Here is a 17,327-nt window from a genome sequence, read left to right on the forward strand (position 1 = left end):
TTTGGGGCCAGAGCTGCAATCGCAGTCTCGGAGGGCACCGGGCCTTCTGTTCGTGCTTCGTCGCCCAGCACCTGAGCAACAAGAACTCCGCACAACAAGAACTGCGCTGCGCGGTGAGGGATGCGCACCGCGGGACCAAGGGACAGCGGGTGGGAGCGCGTGCATGCAGGGCAGGACTGCTCGCTTCAGGCTGGTGACCATCTTGATAAGATTCCCAGGCGTGAGTCCCCAGGGGAGGGTTGGGGGTCATGGACTGTGACTAATGTGAGCGGTGGGTTGTGTACACTCAGTGTGTGTTGTGCACAGTGTGCCACGTGTTACCGATGTATTGTGGACTGTGTCTGACTGCAAGAAGTGTGCATGATACCTGTCTATAGCTGGGAGTGACTTCCATCAGTGTGTGCTGTGTGACGGGAGTCTTTGTCACCATAGTGCACTGCCTGTGTGTTGAACAAGTTGTGAGGTGTTTTGTGGGACCCATCAGTGTCCCCTGTGGTGTACAGAGCCAGAGGATGGAGTGCTTTTTCAGTGATTGCCACAGACAGGTTTTCCATGAGCCCAGGATGGCTCTCACTTTTGCACCCAGCACCTCTGAGTGAGTGCTTGGGAGAGTTGACCTCAATCTGAGTGATAGAAGGATGCCAGACCCCACACTCGACCTCCCGCATCCCCTCTCACATACACGTGCACAAGTGTGAGCTCAAGATAGCTCAAAGTAGCTCCTCTATTTTTTTTAATCTCCAAAATTCCTGTGGATTTCACATTCCTGTCTATAATATTTCTGTATTTGTTTTAATATAAAATATTGTTCTGATTAACAATCACCCAGTGATTGAATCAAGGCCTGCATGCTCCTGTCCTATGATGGGAGTTCTCTAGCATCTGCACAGCCCCCTACCTGTCCCCCAAATTGAGATACAAGGACTTAGACTCCACAGAGCATGGCTGCATGGTTAGGCGTGTGGTGTGTGCTCTGTGGCAGCGAGGGGTTGGGTGGGTTCTTGGTGACTTCTAGTGAAGGGGCAGGGGAGCTGGGTTTCTGGGGAGGAGCCCTGACCTTCATGGCTCTCACCTCTACTATACCTGCAGGATCCCAGGGGACCATGAAGAGTGGGTTGCTTTAGCAGGCTGCCACCTGTGCCACCTGAGACTGCCAAGGTGAACGTGTCGTGCAGAAGTGTTTCAGACTCCAGCTCTGGCACGTTACCTGAGGCCTATGGGCCTCTGTGCCTCAATTCCTTCCTTGGTAGAATGGAGACATTAAAGCATGTGCTTTATAAGAACTGACAATAGTTCCTGGATATAAGGTGTTTGGCACAGTCTCTGGCACATAAAAACAGTGACAAAACTATGATGATGGTGATGGAGACCCCCACATGAGTGGGTTCCTGCCCATCCCAGGAGCCCTCAGCTCTCATGGAGTCAATGATTCCAGTGAGCTGGGCAGGTGGGAATCTGAGACCCCTCATTTGGGTGTCTCCAGGACCCATTCCTGTCCCCAGATGGTATCATTGTTGCATTCTCAGTGACTCCCTGACCCCTGGGAAGATGCAGTCTGAGAGAATATGCAGGTCTGCACAGAGTGGGACAGAGGCCAAGGGGGAAATGCAGGGCAGCCTCGCCCACCCTGATAACCACTGCAGGAGCAGACACTCCTGCAATTTGGGTGGGGTGGACTTGAGAACTAGCCGGGGGAGGGGCTGGAGTCCCTCTGCCGGGAATGAAGAAAGGCAAGATGAACAGAATGAGGGACGTTTGATCCTTGGACCAATGCAGCCCTGAGAGCTGGAAGGGAGCCTATGAGGACAGAGTTGAGCCTCAGGCCCAAGTGGACCAGTAGACCCTTCAGGCAGGCTTTGTTTCTGAGGTTAAATCATTTGTGTTGGCAGAGCAAGAGCCCCTGTTCCCAGTGACTTCATCAGGCCTGTTTTAATAACGTGCCCAGAGGCCTTAAAGAACAAGGGGACATAAAAGGCAGTGTTGGGAGCTATGGAAACATTTTGGGGGAGGGCACCTAAATATATCTCCTGTGGCAGGGTACTGTGATGGGCTGGTGGGAGGCTTGGGCAGGGGCAGGGCCGGCCATTGTCCTTGCTGCCCATCGTCCCCAAGCAGGGAGTGCTTCTGCTCCAGAGACCCTGAGAATTGCTCCACAAGGTCTGGAGGAAGGAACCTTGCTGGGCAGAAGGAGGCCTGGCCCAGTCCTGACTTGCCTAGTGACCAATGAGGCCAGTTTTCTCTTCTTTGCTATTAGGGAGCTAGAACCACGTGACGTTAGCGTCACTTCTGGTCCCAATTTCCTTTGATCTACAATTCTGGCTATAATTGTTTATGATTCCAGTCCTAGCCCTAAGAGTCTGTAATTTTTCAAACATTCTAAAAGTCTATAATCCAAAGTCCAACTTTCTATACTCCAGTTGTAACGTTCCCTGATTCCAGCTTGAATGCTAGAGGATTCCACCCCCAGCTTTGGCAATCTAACATTCTCACGCTTCTAAACTACCAGGGAAGATGGACTGGGGGCTACTTCAGCAGAATCAAGAAGCCCCAGAAAAGGCCCCCTCCATTCCATCCAACCTGGGCTAAAAGACAGTTCTGGTAAAAAGACCAGCTGCTCCTGGGATGGTGGCAGAGGTCCCTCTTCATCAGACAGTGGAAGTGGTCAGAATAGCCTGTGACTGGCTCTCAGAGGAGGGTGGCTTTGGAGAGGGAAAGGTTCAGATCCCTAGGTATAGACATTCCTCAGGATGAGGGAGTTGTGGGGGCATGGGTACCCTCAAGGGCCTTTGACAGGAAGAAGAGAGAACAAGAAATGGGGCTAAAGAGATCAAAGGCAAGTCTTGTTCTCTCTGAGATCTACCCTCCAGCCTTAAGGGGTGGCCAGGACTCCCATGGAGTGAGCGGGAGCTGCAGGGGCTCAGCCAACCTTGATCACAGCGCATGCTGGGAGTGGAGGATTGACTGTAGTACCTGCTGCAGCTGTGTGACTTCAGATCAGTCCCTGTCCCTCTCCAGGCCTCACTTTCCTCGACTACAACTGCTTGCCCTGCCTGTCTTCTACTACGAGGGAAGTAAGAGTGTCGGTGACACCTGGTCCTTGGAGGACCATCCCTAGACATGAGTCCAAGGAGTGAGTAGTGAATGAATGAATGAATAATCAGATGAATAGATAGGAAAACTGCATGATGACCGTGATCTCCTTTCCCTCCTCCCACCCAGCCTACACCCACACATAAGAAACTGATCTCAAACTAAAAGACCCACAGCCTGGTTGCAAGGGGGTGGGGAGAGCTGTCCTTTGGGAGAATCCAGGATTGGCTGAGAGTTTAGGTGGGGGCTGGGAACTCCCAGGAGTCACCTGTTGCTCTGCAGCATTTCCACTGCCAGTCCTGAGAGGTCCTGGGTTCCCAGGTGGTGGGAGGTGGGGTGAGTGGCCCAGGACAAGTAGCTATTGGCACAGATCCACAGGAAGGTAGTACTCGTTTTCCAGGCTCCAGCAATGCAAGGTGCTGTGCCAGTGACCTCTGTACTCGGTCAGTTCCCACACACCCTGGCAGGAGGGAGAGGACTGGGCACACCCTGGGCTTCTTCCTTCATTTTTCCTTCTTTCTCATTCCTCTGTTCTTTATCAAGCCCCCATGAATTTTCCCCCAAATATCTCTCCAGTTCCTTTGTTTTCATCCCTGTGACCTTGGCCCAGTTCTGAAATCCTCCCCGGCCTCCTCTCCTCCGGCCCATTTCTCCCTCTGCCCCCACGCATCAGTGACTTCCCCAGCACAAACCTGACTACTCTCTCCCTTCCTTGAAGCTGTCCCATGGCTCCCTATTGCTCAGGTGAAGCATGAACTCCGTGAGTTACTTGACGACTCAGGCCATCCCAGGTGACCCTAGCCTACCCCTCCAGCCACAGTTCTTTCTCAGCCATGCCCAACCGCTGCTCTTTCCTACATCCTGCTCTGTCCTGAGGCAGGTATGGTGCCCCAGGCCTTGTGAGCTCTGGTCAGGCTGCAAGCCCAGCTCGTCCCCCTGCCTGGGTATGGCAGAGAATCCACAGGGAATGACCTTCTCTGTGCACAAGCCCTTCTGCGTATCATGTGCACCCACTCGGTACTCTCTGCAGAAGCCCCCAGCTGCCTCCTGCCTGCCCTCTCTGGCTATGGCCCACCCTCCATTTCCCTAAGCATGGCTGACCTTGGCCTTACCAGAGGTCTAGAGAGCAGGAATAATACTAGAGAATCACAGAAATGAAAGGATAATTCTAACCAGGTTTTCAGGCCTCTCTGCTCCTGGAATCTACTCAGTTTCCTCCTGGGAGCCCCTCCAAAGACTCCTCTAGTTCTTCCCTTAACTCCTACTAGCAGCCATGTTGCAGGCACCCGCATACTTGGAGGCACATCACCCATCATCCCGGACCCAGTGTCCAGGGCCTCTCTCCACCTCAGGACCACGGCTAGAAGGAGAAAAGTCCTGCAATGCCATTGGCCCATCTCAACAGCCAGTCCTCGAGCCCCAGAGAAGACAACCTTGTGCCTCTGATAAAAGGATCTTAATGGGCTGGGGAGATAGCTCAGTTGGTAGAGTGCTTGCCTTGCAAGCACAAGGCCCTGGGTTCAATCCCCAACACCACCAAAAGGGAAAAAAAAAAAAAAAAAGTACCTTAACTCTTATGTCCTTAACTCTTGTGTCACTGCAACAAGGCTGAGCAGTCACTGGAGTGCTTCTCTCCAGACACAAGTGCCCTGGCCCAAGGTGCATTCAGGCTTCCACCTCACACAGCATTTTTTTTAATGTTCTTCGAAGCATTCCTAGGATCAAGGTCAAAAGTCCCAGAACTCCACCCCATCTCAGCAGCCCTTGCACTTGGAAATTTTACCAAATACACAGCCTTGATGGGGTATCATTTTGGGGGGAATCAATATGGGCAGTTTTGTGTTGGTCTCTATGCTTGTATCCCTCTCCGCCTCTCCTGTGAAGCCCCTGGACTTTGTACCTGTTATATGTGTTTCCATTTATATATATCCCCAGTGCAGCCCAACGTCTGCACAGTTGGTGCTCAATAATGCTTGCTGAATTAGATTGTCCTTCTTTGGTGGCACTCATAGAACACTAAGCAGGATTATCCCAGTGATTAGATCCATTCCTCCAGACAAATACTGGTCTCCCTTTTATTATAAAGAACCATAAATCCTTGCTGTATTTTTCTTGCTCACTTTGTCTTCTAAGAAGCCCATCTCAGCCTAGGTTTCTGTTACCGTCTTTTTCAACCCTTCAATAGGATCGTGCAGCTTATGTGGCCTTTTTTTTTTGGTACTGGGGATTGAACCCAGGGATGCTTAACTACTGAGTCATATCTCCTGCCCTTTTAATATTTTACTTAGCGACAGGGTCTCACTAAGCTGCTTAGGGCCTCGCTAAGTTGCTGAGGCTGGTTTGAACTCGCCATCCTCCTGCCTCAGTCTTCCAAGTTGCTGGGATTACAGGCATGCACACCATGCCTGACCATATGTGGCTACTTTCTGAGCTACCTAGCCCTTTCTGAACAGAGGTGTGACTTCTAAAGTTATCAATAATAAAACCCTAATTATCTCCTAGATCCTTATGACAAGGTCTGCTGACCTCTTGTATTTGTTACTTTTCTCTTTTGTCTCTTCTGCCACACTGATGCCTGCCCAGTCATGGAGGGAGACACTGCAGCTGTATAGGGCAGTGGATTGGTTCAAAGTGTTGGGTTCAAAGCGTGACTTTGCCGCTACAAGCTCCGTGAATGTTGGGCTAGTTGCTTCCCCACTGGGAGCCTCATTCCCCATCTATAATATGAGGGTAATAAAGTTACCTGCCTTTGATGGTGTGAGGGTTAGATAAGCTAGTCTGTGTGTTAATAGCTAACAATTCCTGGCCAGTCGTGAGCACCATGCACATGTTTGTGCCATTCCCTGCAGGGGGACCATGGGGAGGGCTGTCTCTGTATGGAGCATTCTGTATCAGTGCTTCTCAAATGTTAGGGTGCCCACATCACTGGGAGCTCTGATCAGCAGGTCAGCATGGGGCCTCACCCTGCAATTGGGTTGTGACTGGGATTCACTGAGATGATCCAGAGAGGAACGAGGGAGCCTAGGACTGGTGCCCCTGAGCCCCACTCTGAAGCCCCAGGAAGGCAAGGCACTAAGCTGAGCTGAGGACGAGAACTATGATTTCCTTGCGTACCACAGGATCACCAGTACTGGCGATCATTCACCATTCAGAAGGACCCAGTAAATGTAGAAGGAATGGACCAGAAGCCTAGTGAAGTAAGAGTTGAGACTTGAAGATAGTGGACAGGGCTCCTGTGACCTGGGAATGGCCCTGACCTCTCTGAAATGCCCATTATCCCAAATTCTTCCCTTTGAGCTCCAGAATTCAGAGTGATTAGCTTGACACTTTACTTTGAGCTGGTGGCTGACTGGGTAAGTCAGGGGCCGCACACCCAAAGGGACCTTTGCCTGCCTTCTCTGAGGGTTCTGGTCAGGGTTTGTAGAATGACTGGAGTGGGTGAGCCCACCAAACCACCAAACCACCTGTATCCTTGGGGAAACCCTGTAACCTCTGGGAGGGAGCAGAAGGTCTGGCATCCATTCGAAAATCAGCTTCTCCCTTTCCATCCTTCCTGATTCAGAAAGTTCCTCGTCTGCAACTCGTTGCTGAGCTGGGCTAGAGCCCTGCCTGTGCCAGGCTGGACGTGGGTGCACACGTATGTGGGTACGTGTGGGCATGCTCTGGGGGGCATCCCTCCAAGGGCAGCAGGTGCCTGAGCAGCTGTGCACTCACACGGGCAGACTTGTGTGCCAGGGTCAGGATGTGCTGTGCGTGCCCCACAATAGGATCACACCCACAGAAATGAACGGACTTTTTTTTTTTTTTTTTGTGGTGCTGGGGATTGAACCCAGGGCCTTGTGCTTGCAAAGCAAGCACTCTACCAAATGGCTATCTCCCCAGCAGAAACATACTTCTTGCACCCCTGCCAGGTTTCTGGTTTCTACGGCCACTACCTGCCTAAAATGACTAACAGTAGACCCCAGGCCCTGGATAGGATGAGGGATTCAGGGTGCAGAGCAGGAAAACTGAGGCTCAGCAAGAGGGCCCAGCATCCCCTGTCTGAGGACACCACCAAGCTTGCTGCCTTCAAGCCTGGAGTGGGGTCAATTAAAGGGAGTCGAACTAGGGGTCAACTCCTAGTTGCAACTCCTGCAAGCGAAATCAAGCATCTCCTACTTCAGACGGGGCTGAGGGCAGTGTTGCCCTTCTTGTGTCTGGGATGCACAGGAAACCATTCCTGCCAGAGCTCATCACAGGTTAGAGACCCTTCTCGGCACCAGCCAGTGGGCGGGAGGGGCTCCATTCTACAGTGAGGGAACCACTGGTCCAGAAAGACAAGACCCATGCAGGGAAGGGGCCAGTACTGCACCATTAGTGCAACAGGGCCAGGAAGGGGGATCCCGAGCCGGCACCAGCAGTGGCTGCCTAGGGGCAGGGCCTCTGGAGGCAGGGCTCCAAGATCCCTGCTTGTGGTCAGCATCACCCAACAAGTACATGGGTATAAACTGCAGAGCACTTGACTCACTCTAATAGAGGCCACAGGATTCCTGCTGGTGAGTGAGGGCAGGAGGGAATGGGCCAGTATCCATAAACAGCTGAAGGTCCAAGGACAGTGGGGCTCTGACCTTGGCAACCCCCACCCCCAAGGGCTGAGCTGGGAGGGCCTAGTTAATCCTCTAAGCCATCCCCCTCTTCTTAAGTAACTACTTTTGTTCCAGGGAAATTTAAGAGCCTGCAATGCCTGGGAACCCCACAAATCTCTCCTGGCATGTGGGCCAGCCTGGGATTGTGGCAAGGAGTGCCAACCTAGGAAAACAAGACTTGTGGGCTAAGGGTTTGCAGGGCACATCCCCACCCCCACAGTAGGCAGGCACAAGCAAACACACATGTGAGCAAACAACACACTCCAGAGCTGCTCACAGGGATACACTTGTGCACATACTCCACTGCAATTCCAAATACACACCCCCCTGGGAATACACGTGCATCTTCAAGGTCAGACCGACGTGTGGCTGATGAGCCTCCAGAAGACAGGCATGTACCAAACATTCACGTACAGCTGCCATGCATGGCCCTCCCCCACCTGGAGACCTGAGTTCAGTTACCTGGACACTATGCCTTCTCCTCCCAGGGCTCCAGTCTGTCCCTTTCTCACTTCTCCTTCTTCACCTTCTCATCAGAGGGATAGAGGGGGCCCTCCTGTCAATACCTGTCACTGGCTGGGAGTGGAGATGGCTTTGTTCTTTTGAAGAACAGGTTCTATGGAATTTCTACTTATTTCTCATCAAGGATAAGGGCTTGCCAGGCGTAGTGGCCCATGCCTGTAATCCCAGCAGCTCGGGAGGCTGAGACAGGAGGATTGCTAGTTCAAAGCCAGCCTCTGCAAAAGCAAGGCACTAAGCAACTCAGTGAGATCCTGTCTCTAAATAAAATACAAAATAGGGCTGGGGATGTGGCTCAGCGGTCTAGTGCCCCTGAGTTCAATTCCCAGTACCCTGCCCCGAAAAATAAAAAAGGTTAAGGACTTACCCTTGGGGGTCCCTGAGGGCCCCAAATTGTGAGGAAGCTGGTTTTCAGATGAGCATATAACAATCCCTGACACTTGGGTAGTGCTTAAAAGTTTGCAAACTGCATTCTTGCCAGCATCTTCCCATTCTTCAAGATACCCTCAAGATGCGGGTGCCTTCATTTCTTCCAGGTGAGGTAACTGAAGCTTAGAGAGGGGTGGGACCCACCTGAGGTCATGCAGCAAGTTGAGGCAGAATTGAACAAAACTCTCCCAAGCTTAGCCTGGAGGAAAGTGCTTTGCCTCCTGGCGCTTAGAGTATGAGAACTGAGCCTGGTTCAGAGCCCAGAAGATGAGGCAGGCTAGGACTAACAAGTGGGCTCAACATGAGAACTTCATACTCCTTTACCTGTGGCTGCCTGAGGTCATAGCCAGCTCCCTCACCGACCAGCACTCTTCTGTGAAGTTCAGCCTTTACCAGTGTGCACATGCCAGGGGAGAGGCTAGGAGAGAGAACAAGGACACCCGTACCTTGCTGTGTGACCCAGGCAAGACTCTGCCCCTCTCTGGGCCTGGCACTCCCCTCTTTGCAGTGGGATGTTGTGGTTGGCTGGGGGGTGTTTTGCTCCTCTGAGCCTGCAGAGGGCTTTCCCAGAGAGAGAAGAGGAAGGCAAGCTCAGGATGCTCCAAACCAAAGCCTGACAGTCCCAAGTTGCAGCCTGCGGCCTAGGAACCCAGACTTGGTCCTCGTTCACTGCTGAGATCCATCCAGGCAGGGCCTGGTACAGACCAGGGCCAGGGTCTCCTTCTGGCTGGATGGTCCTCTCCAAAGAGGAAACTAGAGGTGTGTGGGAAAAAGGGTGTCCAGCAAATCTAGGTAGGGCCTGTCCTGCCCGTCTAAGATGGTAGCCCCTGGGTCTCTGCCCCTTACCCGCCCTCAGCTTTCCAGTTGCTCTTATCATTACCTGACTGACTACCTATTTACTCATTAACTAAAATAAATCCATTTCCCCTGCTAGAATGCAGGTGCCTCTAGGGCAGGGATTTGTTTTGTCCCCTCAGGTGCCTTACTACCTGGGGCAAGCAGGTGGTCATTAAGTACTTGTAAAAAAGATGTGGAAGAGGAAGAGAGGGAGGAAGAGGGGGAGGGAGGGGAGGAGGAAGGGGAGGAGGGTGGGGAGTAATCTTAGAAACGGGGAGAGGCTAGCCCAGGCCTATCACAGACCAGAGGCAGAGCCACCCTCAGTCAAGAAGGGATTGGAGCTGGGGAGGGGGGGATGGTAAATTAGGCTCAGCCCTTTCTCCCAAACCATGCTGGACCTGAGGATCCCTCCTTAGTCCCTGGGGAGCAGATGTCTGGATCCATGGGGTTGGAGCCACAGACAGCCGAGCCCATGGTCTCCGTCTGTCTCTCTTAATGGACCTTGCAGGCACTGCTGAGAAAACCAGGGTAATTGTTCCCTGTGGCAGTGATGAACAGGAACAGGACTCTCTCCAGACTTGAAAGAAGCCAGGAGAGGGCTGGGGTGGAGGTGTGGGGGAATGGTCATGGGATGAGTACCTTCCCCAGGCCAGGCGCTGGGCCTTAGCTATTCTCTCCCTCCATGCTCCCAGTAGCCCTCAGGCTAGATGTTTGGTGCCCATTCTTGGGGTGAGGTGACTTGCTCCCAGCTGGGTGGTGGTTGAGTCAGCCTTTCATTAGGCACTTGAGCAACAGGTCCTCAGGAACTGGGTAGGGCCTTGCCATTCACCAGCTTTGTGTGGCAGCAAGTCACTTCCCCTCCTCCTTGTTCTCTGTTTCCTCATCTGCTGCTCCCAGGACTTCTGCAGAAGGCAGTCTGTGGCGCAGGAACTGACTAGCAGTGGGGGCTGCTCCACAGGTCAGGATTTACTCCAGCATTCATGGACTGCAAGCAGATCACTCACTAACATCCGGGTGAGTTTCCCAGGTTGGAGCTTTGGGTACTTTCAACTCCTCTGGAAGCTTCTGAGAGCACATTATGCTGTCCACTTGCTACCACTGGCTCATTGCAGGTTGGAGCAGGTACAGGACAGGTGTGGGGCATTCCTCCTTCCTCCTCTTTCCTCTGCCCAGTTGTGCCTGGAGCCTGCTGCACAGCTCAGAGGGTTGACATGAGGCACACAGACAGGAGGGGACGAGGTGGTGACCTGGGGACTGGGCTGTGCCTTGGTGGAGGAGTGGAATAGTGGAACAGGATTTGGAGTCACATTGGTCTGGGTTTGAATCCTGGATGACACAGGACACATTCATTTCTGGGTCCCAATTTCTTACTATGTGAAGTGGGGGCAGCAGTGTAATTTCCCTAAGATTTGTGTGTTTTGTTTTGTTTTGTGACACTGGGAATCAAACCCAGGGCCTTGCACATGCCAGGCAAGCACTCCACCACCAAGCTATATCAACAGCCCCTCCCCTGAGTTTTTTTGAAAATTGTTCATTGTAGTATGCTATTGGGGATCCCCATGGGAGAGAGGCTGGACCCTGCCCCAAGAGCCCTGGTGGGAGTGAACAGGAAAGATGGCATAACCAAATGCGAGTCTGCAGAGGAGGCCAGCGGAAGCCTCCCAGTTAAATCTTGGACAGCCTGGAGCTGTCTCCATGTGATCAATAGGGAAATTGAGTCCTTTAGTCCAGGTGTGACTTGTGAAATCAGAGAGAGCAGGGTGAATGAGTGTGTCCAAGGGAACAGGAGTTTCTATTGTACCCAACTCTGCTGACCACAAGGGACAGCAGGTAGCACTCTGAGCACATGCTCAGCCCTGGATCCTAAAGGTCATAGGATTCACACGTCTTGCCACCTCTAGAATGGGCTCCAAGCCAACTCATGGCCAATCTCTCCACCCCTCCACATCAAATGAGATGCAAATGAGAAGTCTGTTTGCATACTATAAAGTGCTGTGCCTCTCCTCGCGTGTGCAAGCCCTTGGGTGTGTATGCATGAGAATGTGCAGTTTGCGAACGTGCGCATGTGGGTGCAGCACATGTGCCTGTGCACACTCCACACTCTCCAGATCTGGCCAGGTGGGACTAACTTACACTGCCTAACTTGCTCTTTGGCTGGGGCTCTTCTCAAAGTTCTTATAATCTTTTTTTGCATTTCCTCACCATTTGTTAATTTACCAGAAAGGGAGGGGGCCACAGTGCGGAAATGTAGCAATTGTGTCTGAGCCTGACCCCTGGCCTCATCCTGTGGCTTCCCTGGAGACCTGGCTGCTGGGAGCTCCTGCATGGCCCTGTCTTGCAGGGCCAGGAGCTTGCTGGGCACCTGCCACTGCTTTTCCCTCTAAGGCTCTGCCCTGGCTGTTTCTGCATTGTCCCATCAACTCTTCATAACATCCCAGTTTCCTCAAGGGATGCTATCATTGTTCCCATTTTATTGGCAAAGAAATGAAGGTTCAGTAAGGGAAATGGCTTACTCAGAATACCCAGAGGTCCAGTGGTGGTACTCTGAAGTTTCAACCTAACTCACTCCGGAAATTGCTTTGTCACTGTTGTGGCCGACCTAGTGAGCGTGTGCTGACTGGCTGACTGATGGACAAATGAAAGAGCAAATGAATAAATCATGCATTCCATCTTGAGCTGAAAGAGATTAAGCCACCCCAGCAATGGCCATCATTAATCAAACACCTACAATACACCCAATGTTTCACATAAAATGGACATAGCCCAGGTAATTGTCTCAGGAGGCTGGGTCCACAGGGCCCTGCTGCACAGCACCCCAACCCACCCCTTCCACCCTGGGGCCATTTCCCCATTTGCTTCTGAAGTGGGTTTCTATTTTGGTCTGGGGTGGGGATCTGGCAGCCCAGGCTCTGACTCTTCTGCTCTGTCTGGTGACATGTCTAGTTAGAGCCAATGCCCTGATCAGGGAATGTGATGTTCTCTTCCCGTCACCCCTCACACAGTCTCCCCCAGGGCTGACCCTGTCTCCTCAGCTCTGTGGGAGGTCAAGGCCTATTCAACATGCATTGTTGATATGTGGAGTTGGCCCAGGCTGGGTCAGTGACCTCTGTGCCCAGCCATGTACTGGGCTCAGGAGCTAGGAGATCTAGGAATCTCATGAAGTTGGCAGTAGCTGAGGCAAAGCCAGGCAGTACCTGTTTTCATGTCCTGGAATGGAATGGACATTCTTCTGTGGCACCGGGAGACACATCCCAGCTCAGAGTAAGGAAAAGCATTTTCTCTGTCATTCCAGGGGAATGGAAGCAGCCATTCAGATGGGCCCACAGTTCCTGAGTGCTCTGTGCCTTCTGTTAGTGGATCAGGGCATGGCAGGGACAGTCTCTGGCCAGGGGAAAGAAATCAGACTTTGAAATCCAAGCCGGGTTTTAATCCAAGCACCAGTATTTGCTGGCTGTGTGATCTCAGACAAGTTATTGAACATAGTTTCCCCACATGTAAAATGGGGTGATAGAACCTACCTGACCAGCTTGTGGAATAGATAAGATGATGCACATAACATTATTTTAGATTCTTAGGAAGTCTTTATTCACTCTGTGCCCTGGAGAGCCCTTCATCTGAGAGAGGAGAAATTCTCTTAGGTAACACCTAGTCTGATGGTTGGAGCAAGAGACAAGATTTGTAAGATGTTAGAATTGACCCTAAAGATTCCCCAATACTTGATACTATAGTGCACAGGTGTGGCATCTCGTGCCCTTGCCTTGGTCCTGGCTAAGTTCTTAAGGTGGATGCACTTCCCTATCGTGGAGGGGGGGGCACAGAGAGGTTAGTATTTGCCACACAGAAATGCCTCTGTTGTTTAAAAAAAAAAGTACTATAGTAAATCAGATAATAGATTAAAAATGAAACAGCCCTAGACTTCTGCCCAACCTGGAAATCTCCCCTCCCAACTCCTGGATTCATTGGTGAGATTCATTGAGGACTCACTTTGGGCCAGATCCACACTGGAGTTTATTCTAGATTTAACTAAATTAATACTGTAACTTGCATTTAATAAGTGAGGAATATAAGACTCTGTTGAATAACTTGCACAATGTCATACAGCTGATAGAAACAGGGAGGATTCAAACCCAGGACTATCTGTCCCTGAAACTCAGGACTCTCCCGTTCCAAGGGAAACTTGCTCCATAAAAGATGTCAGGCCTCCAAACAGAAATACATACAACAGGGCTGGGGTTGCGGCTCAGTAGTAGAGTGCTCACCTTACACATGTGAAGCACTGGGTTCAATCCCCAGCACCACAGAAAAACTAAATAAACAAAATAAAGGTATTGTGTCCATCTACAACTAAAAATATTCTTTTAAAAAAGAAATAGAAAAATAACAGAATGAATCAAACATTACCCTATGTAAATTTATGATTACACAAATGGTATGCCTTTACGCCATGTACAAACAGAGAAACAACATGTATCCCATTTGTTTACAATAAAAAAAAGAAATAGATATGACAAAATGGCAAAAATATGAATAACACAAAAAAGGAATGGTTAGAGAAATGAAAGTCAATGGCTATAATGGCTATAATGAAAGACAATGAAGACAGTTGGTGAGGATGTGGAGAAATCAGAAGCTTCACGCACTGCTGTTGAGTCTAAGATGGCGCAGTTACTTTGGAAACCACTGTTAACATGTGTTAAACAAGTTAAACATGGAACTCTCATATGACCCTGTCGTTCCACTCCTAGGTGTATGCCCAAGGAAACTGAAAGCATATATCCCCACAAGAACTTGAACACAAGTACTGGCATTATTTCTAACAGCCAAAAAGTGGAAAACAATACAATAGAATATCACTCAGTTATGAAAATGAAATTCCGATTGTGAATGAAAGTTGAAGACACTACTGAGTGAAAGAGGCCAGACCCCCAAAAGGCACATAGTGTTCAATTTCATTTACATGAAATTTTCAGAATAGGTACATTTACAAAAACGAAAGAAGATTAGCAGTTTCCAGAGCAGGTGGGTGGGGCGAGAAAAGGGATGGGGAGTAACTGCTAATAGATACAGCATTTCTTTTGTGGTAATGAAAATATTCTGAAATTAGATAGCGATGATAATTGTACAGTCTTGTGAATTTCCACAGGATAATGTGAATATACTAAAACCTACTGACTTGATACTTTGAAATGTTAACTTTTATGGTATGTGAATTACATCTTGATTTTTTAAAACTAGGATCAGGGATTTAGAAATTACATAGAAGGTTGAGTCTAATATTGATATAAAGGGAGCAAGCAGGAAATCTTGACTGAGTTTCCTGGCAGCTGGAGTGAAAAGGGAGAAACAGTTTCCTAGAGGATGAGTGTTACTCCTTAGAGAAACCAGTTCTTGCCAGGCACAGTAGTGCATGCCCATAATCCCAGTGGCTCAGGAGGCTGAGGCAGGAGGACTGCAAGTTCAAAGACAGCTTCAGCAACTTAGCAAGACCCTGTCTCTAAATAAAAATAGTAATAAAAAGGACTCAGTGGTTAAGCAACCCTAGGTACAATCCCTGGTACAGAGAATGGGAGAGAGAGAGAAGCCAGCTCTTCAGGCACTTAGCTCTAGCACCAAGACTCTGTACCCAGTAAACAGCAGCTCCCCCTTTCCCTCTCCTCCCAGGTCCTGGAAGCCACCATTCTACTTTCTGTCTCTATAAACTGGCCTACTCTAGCTACCTCACATAAGTGGAATCATATGACATTTGCCCCTTTCCATCTGGCTTATTTCACTTGACATATTATTTTCAAGGTTCACCCATTTATAGCACATTATCAGAATTTCATTCCTTTCTAAGGCTGCATAATAATATGTTGTGTGTATACAGCACATTTTGTTTATCTATCCTTTTGTCAATGGACGTTAGGTTGCTCCTATGTTTTGGCTATTGTGAATAATGCTCCTGTGATCCTTGCTAGATAAATGATTGTTTGAGTCCCTACTTTTGATTTTTTGGTTGCAATTCTAGGAGTGGAATTGCTGGATGGTATGGTAATGCTATGTTTGTTTGTCTATTTATTTATTTATTGAGAAATGGCCATACTGTTTTTTGCAGCAGCTACGTCATTTGACCAGCAGGTCAGTAATGCAAAGGGTTCCAATTTCTCCACCTCTTCACTGACATTTGTTGCTTCCTGTTTTGGGGGTTTTGGTTTTTGGGGTTTGTTTTTATTATAGTCATCCTAGTGGGTGTGATGTGGTAGCTCCAGGTTTTAATTTTCATTTCCTTAATAGTGATGTTGTGCATCTTGCGTGTTTATTGGCCATTTGTATATCCTCTTTGGAGAAACGTCTGTTAGAGTCCTTTGTTGATGTTTGAATTGGGTTGATTTTGTTGTCAATTTTGAGTTGCAGGAATTCTTTATATATTCTGGATATTAACTCCTTATCAGACATGATTTTCAAATACTTTTCTTCCATTCTGTTGACTGCCTTTTCACTCTGTTGATAATGCATTTTGATGCACAAAGTTCTTAATTTTGATGAAATCCAATTTATCTATTTTGTTGTTTTGTTGCCTATGCTATTGGTTTTATAGTGGTCAGGGCTATTTTGATTGCAAGTGTCAAATGCAATTAGCTTGGGCAAGAAAAAGTTCATGTAAATAAAGAGTCCAAGGTATAGCTAGATCCAATAGTTACAAGGATGCCACCAGCATTCTACTTTTGTATTTTGTATTTTTGTTAGTCAGCTTTTCATCACTATAATTAAAACACTTAACCAGAACTACTTAGAAGAGAAAATGTTATTTGGGCTCATAGTTTCAGAGGTTCAGTTCCTGGTCAGTTGGCTTCATTGCTCTGGACCCAAGGTGAAGCAGAATATCATGGTGGAAGGGCATGGCATTTGAAGGCTGCTCAGCTGAGTGCAACCAGGAAGCCGAGACAAAGAGAGCAAGACCCCAGGAACAAAATATAAACCCCAAAGGCATGTACCTACTGTGACTTACTTCCTTTAGTCATGCCCCACATGCCCAAGAGTTATCACCCAGTTCAATAATCCTTTCAAATTATTAATCGATCAAATGGATTAGTCTACTGATTGGGTTACGGCTCTCATAACCTAATCATTTATTTCTGAACATTGTTCCATTGTCTCACATAAGCATCTGGGGGACAGCTCATATCCAAACCATAACAGTATCCTTTCTCCTGACTTTTTGCTGGGTTCCTACTTCTCAATTAAATTATTTCCAGAAGTACCATGTGTCTCACAGTTGATAATCTAGGAGAAAAAAGAGAGAAGCTTTCATGCTGGTTCCACCTAAGTTGCTGAGGCAACTCTAATTGGTTGCCCCTGAGCCAATCACTGGTGAGAGGTCTGGATGAATGCTCTAATTGGTTGGGTCTGGGTCAGGTGGCCACCATGAATGAAAAAGATTACCACTAAATAGGGCAGGAGGCTCCCCGTAGGAAGAGATGCTAGACAGTCAAACGTTCCTCCCCAAAAGGAATCTGGGAATCTGATGGGCAGCCAGGGTTAGAAGGGTCTGCTTGAAAGAGCCTCCCTCGCTTTAGGCTTCTTAGAGAGGTCCGAGAGAAGTAGAAGGACTCCTAGCTGGTCCCTGCAGACTCTCTGAAGGAGGTGGTCCCATGACTGGTTGGAGGGTGAGCCCAGGACAGGCTGAACTGGTACACTGACAGCTCCAGCTCTGCCTGCCACCCTTGAGGGCCTCATTCAATCTCTGCCCTCCCTGTTCACCCTACCTGAAATGCCACAGGTTCACTTGGCCATTTCATTCCTGCCTCCTCAATGAGCCTTCCCTGCCCAGGCTCCTGCATGCCTCAG

General features: G+C 49.3%; 1 protein-coding gene across 7 annotated transcripts in view; it reads left to right on the forward strand.

Moving 5' to 3' along the window:
- Positions 1–17,327, forward strand: part of P2ry6 (pyrimidinergic receptor P2Y6) — a 32,024-nt gene continuing 14,697 nt past the window's right edge. The window contains exon 1 of one of the 7 annotated variants that reach the window (XM_047518193.1): positions 1–113. Coding sequence is in view for 1 of the 7 variants with exons in the window: in XM_047518187.1 (XP_047374143.1) it covers positions 164–220 (57 nt within the window). In the remaining 6 variants the exon portion in view is untranslated. Of the gene's footprint in view, positions 221–10,410; positions 10,515–17,327 lie in introns of those variants that run through there. The other 6 variants (XM_047518192.1, XM_047518189.1, XM_047518187.1 and 3 more) reach the window with 6 other exon arrangements.

This window comes from Sciurus carolinensis, chromosome 11, assembly GCF_902686445.1.
Source record: "Sciurus carolinensis chromosome 11, mSciCar1.2, whole genome shotgun sequence".
Lineage (NCBI taxonomy): Eukaryota > Metazoa > Chordata > Mammalia > Rodentia > Sciuridae > Sciurus > Sciurus carolinensis.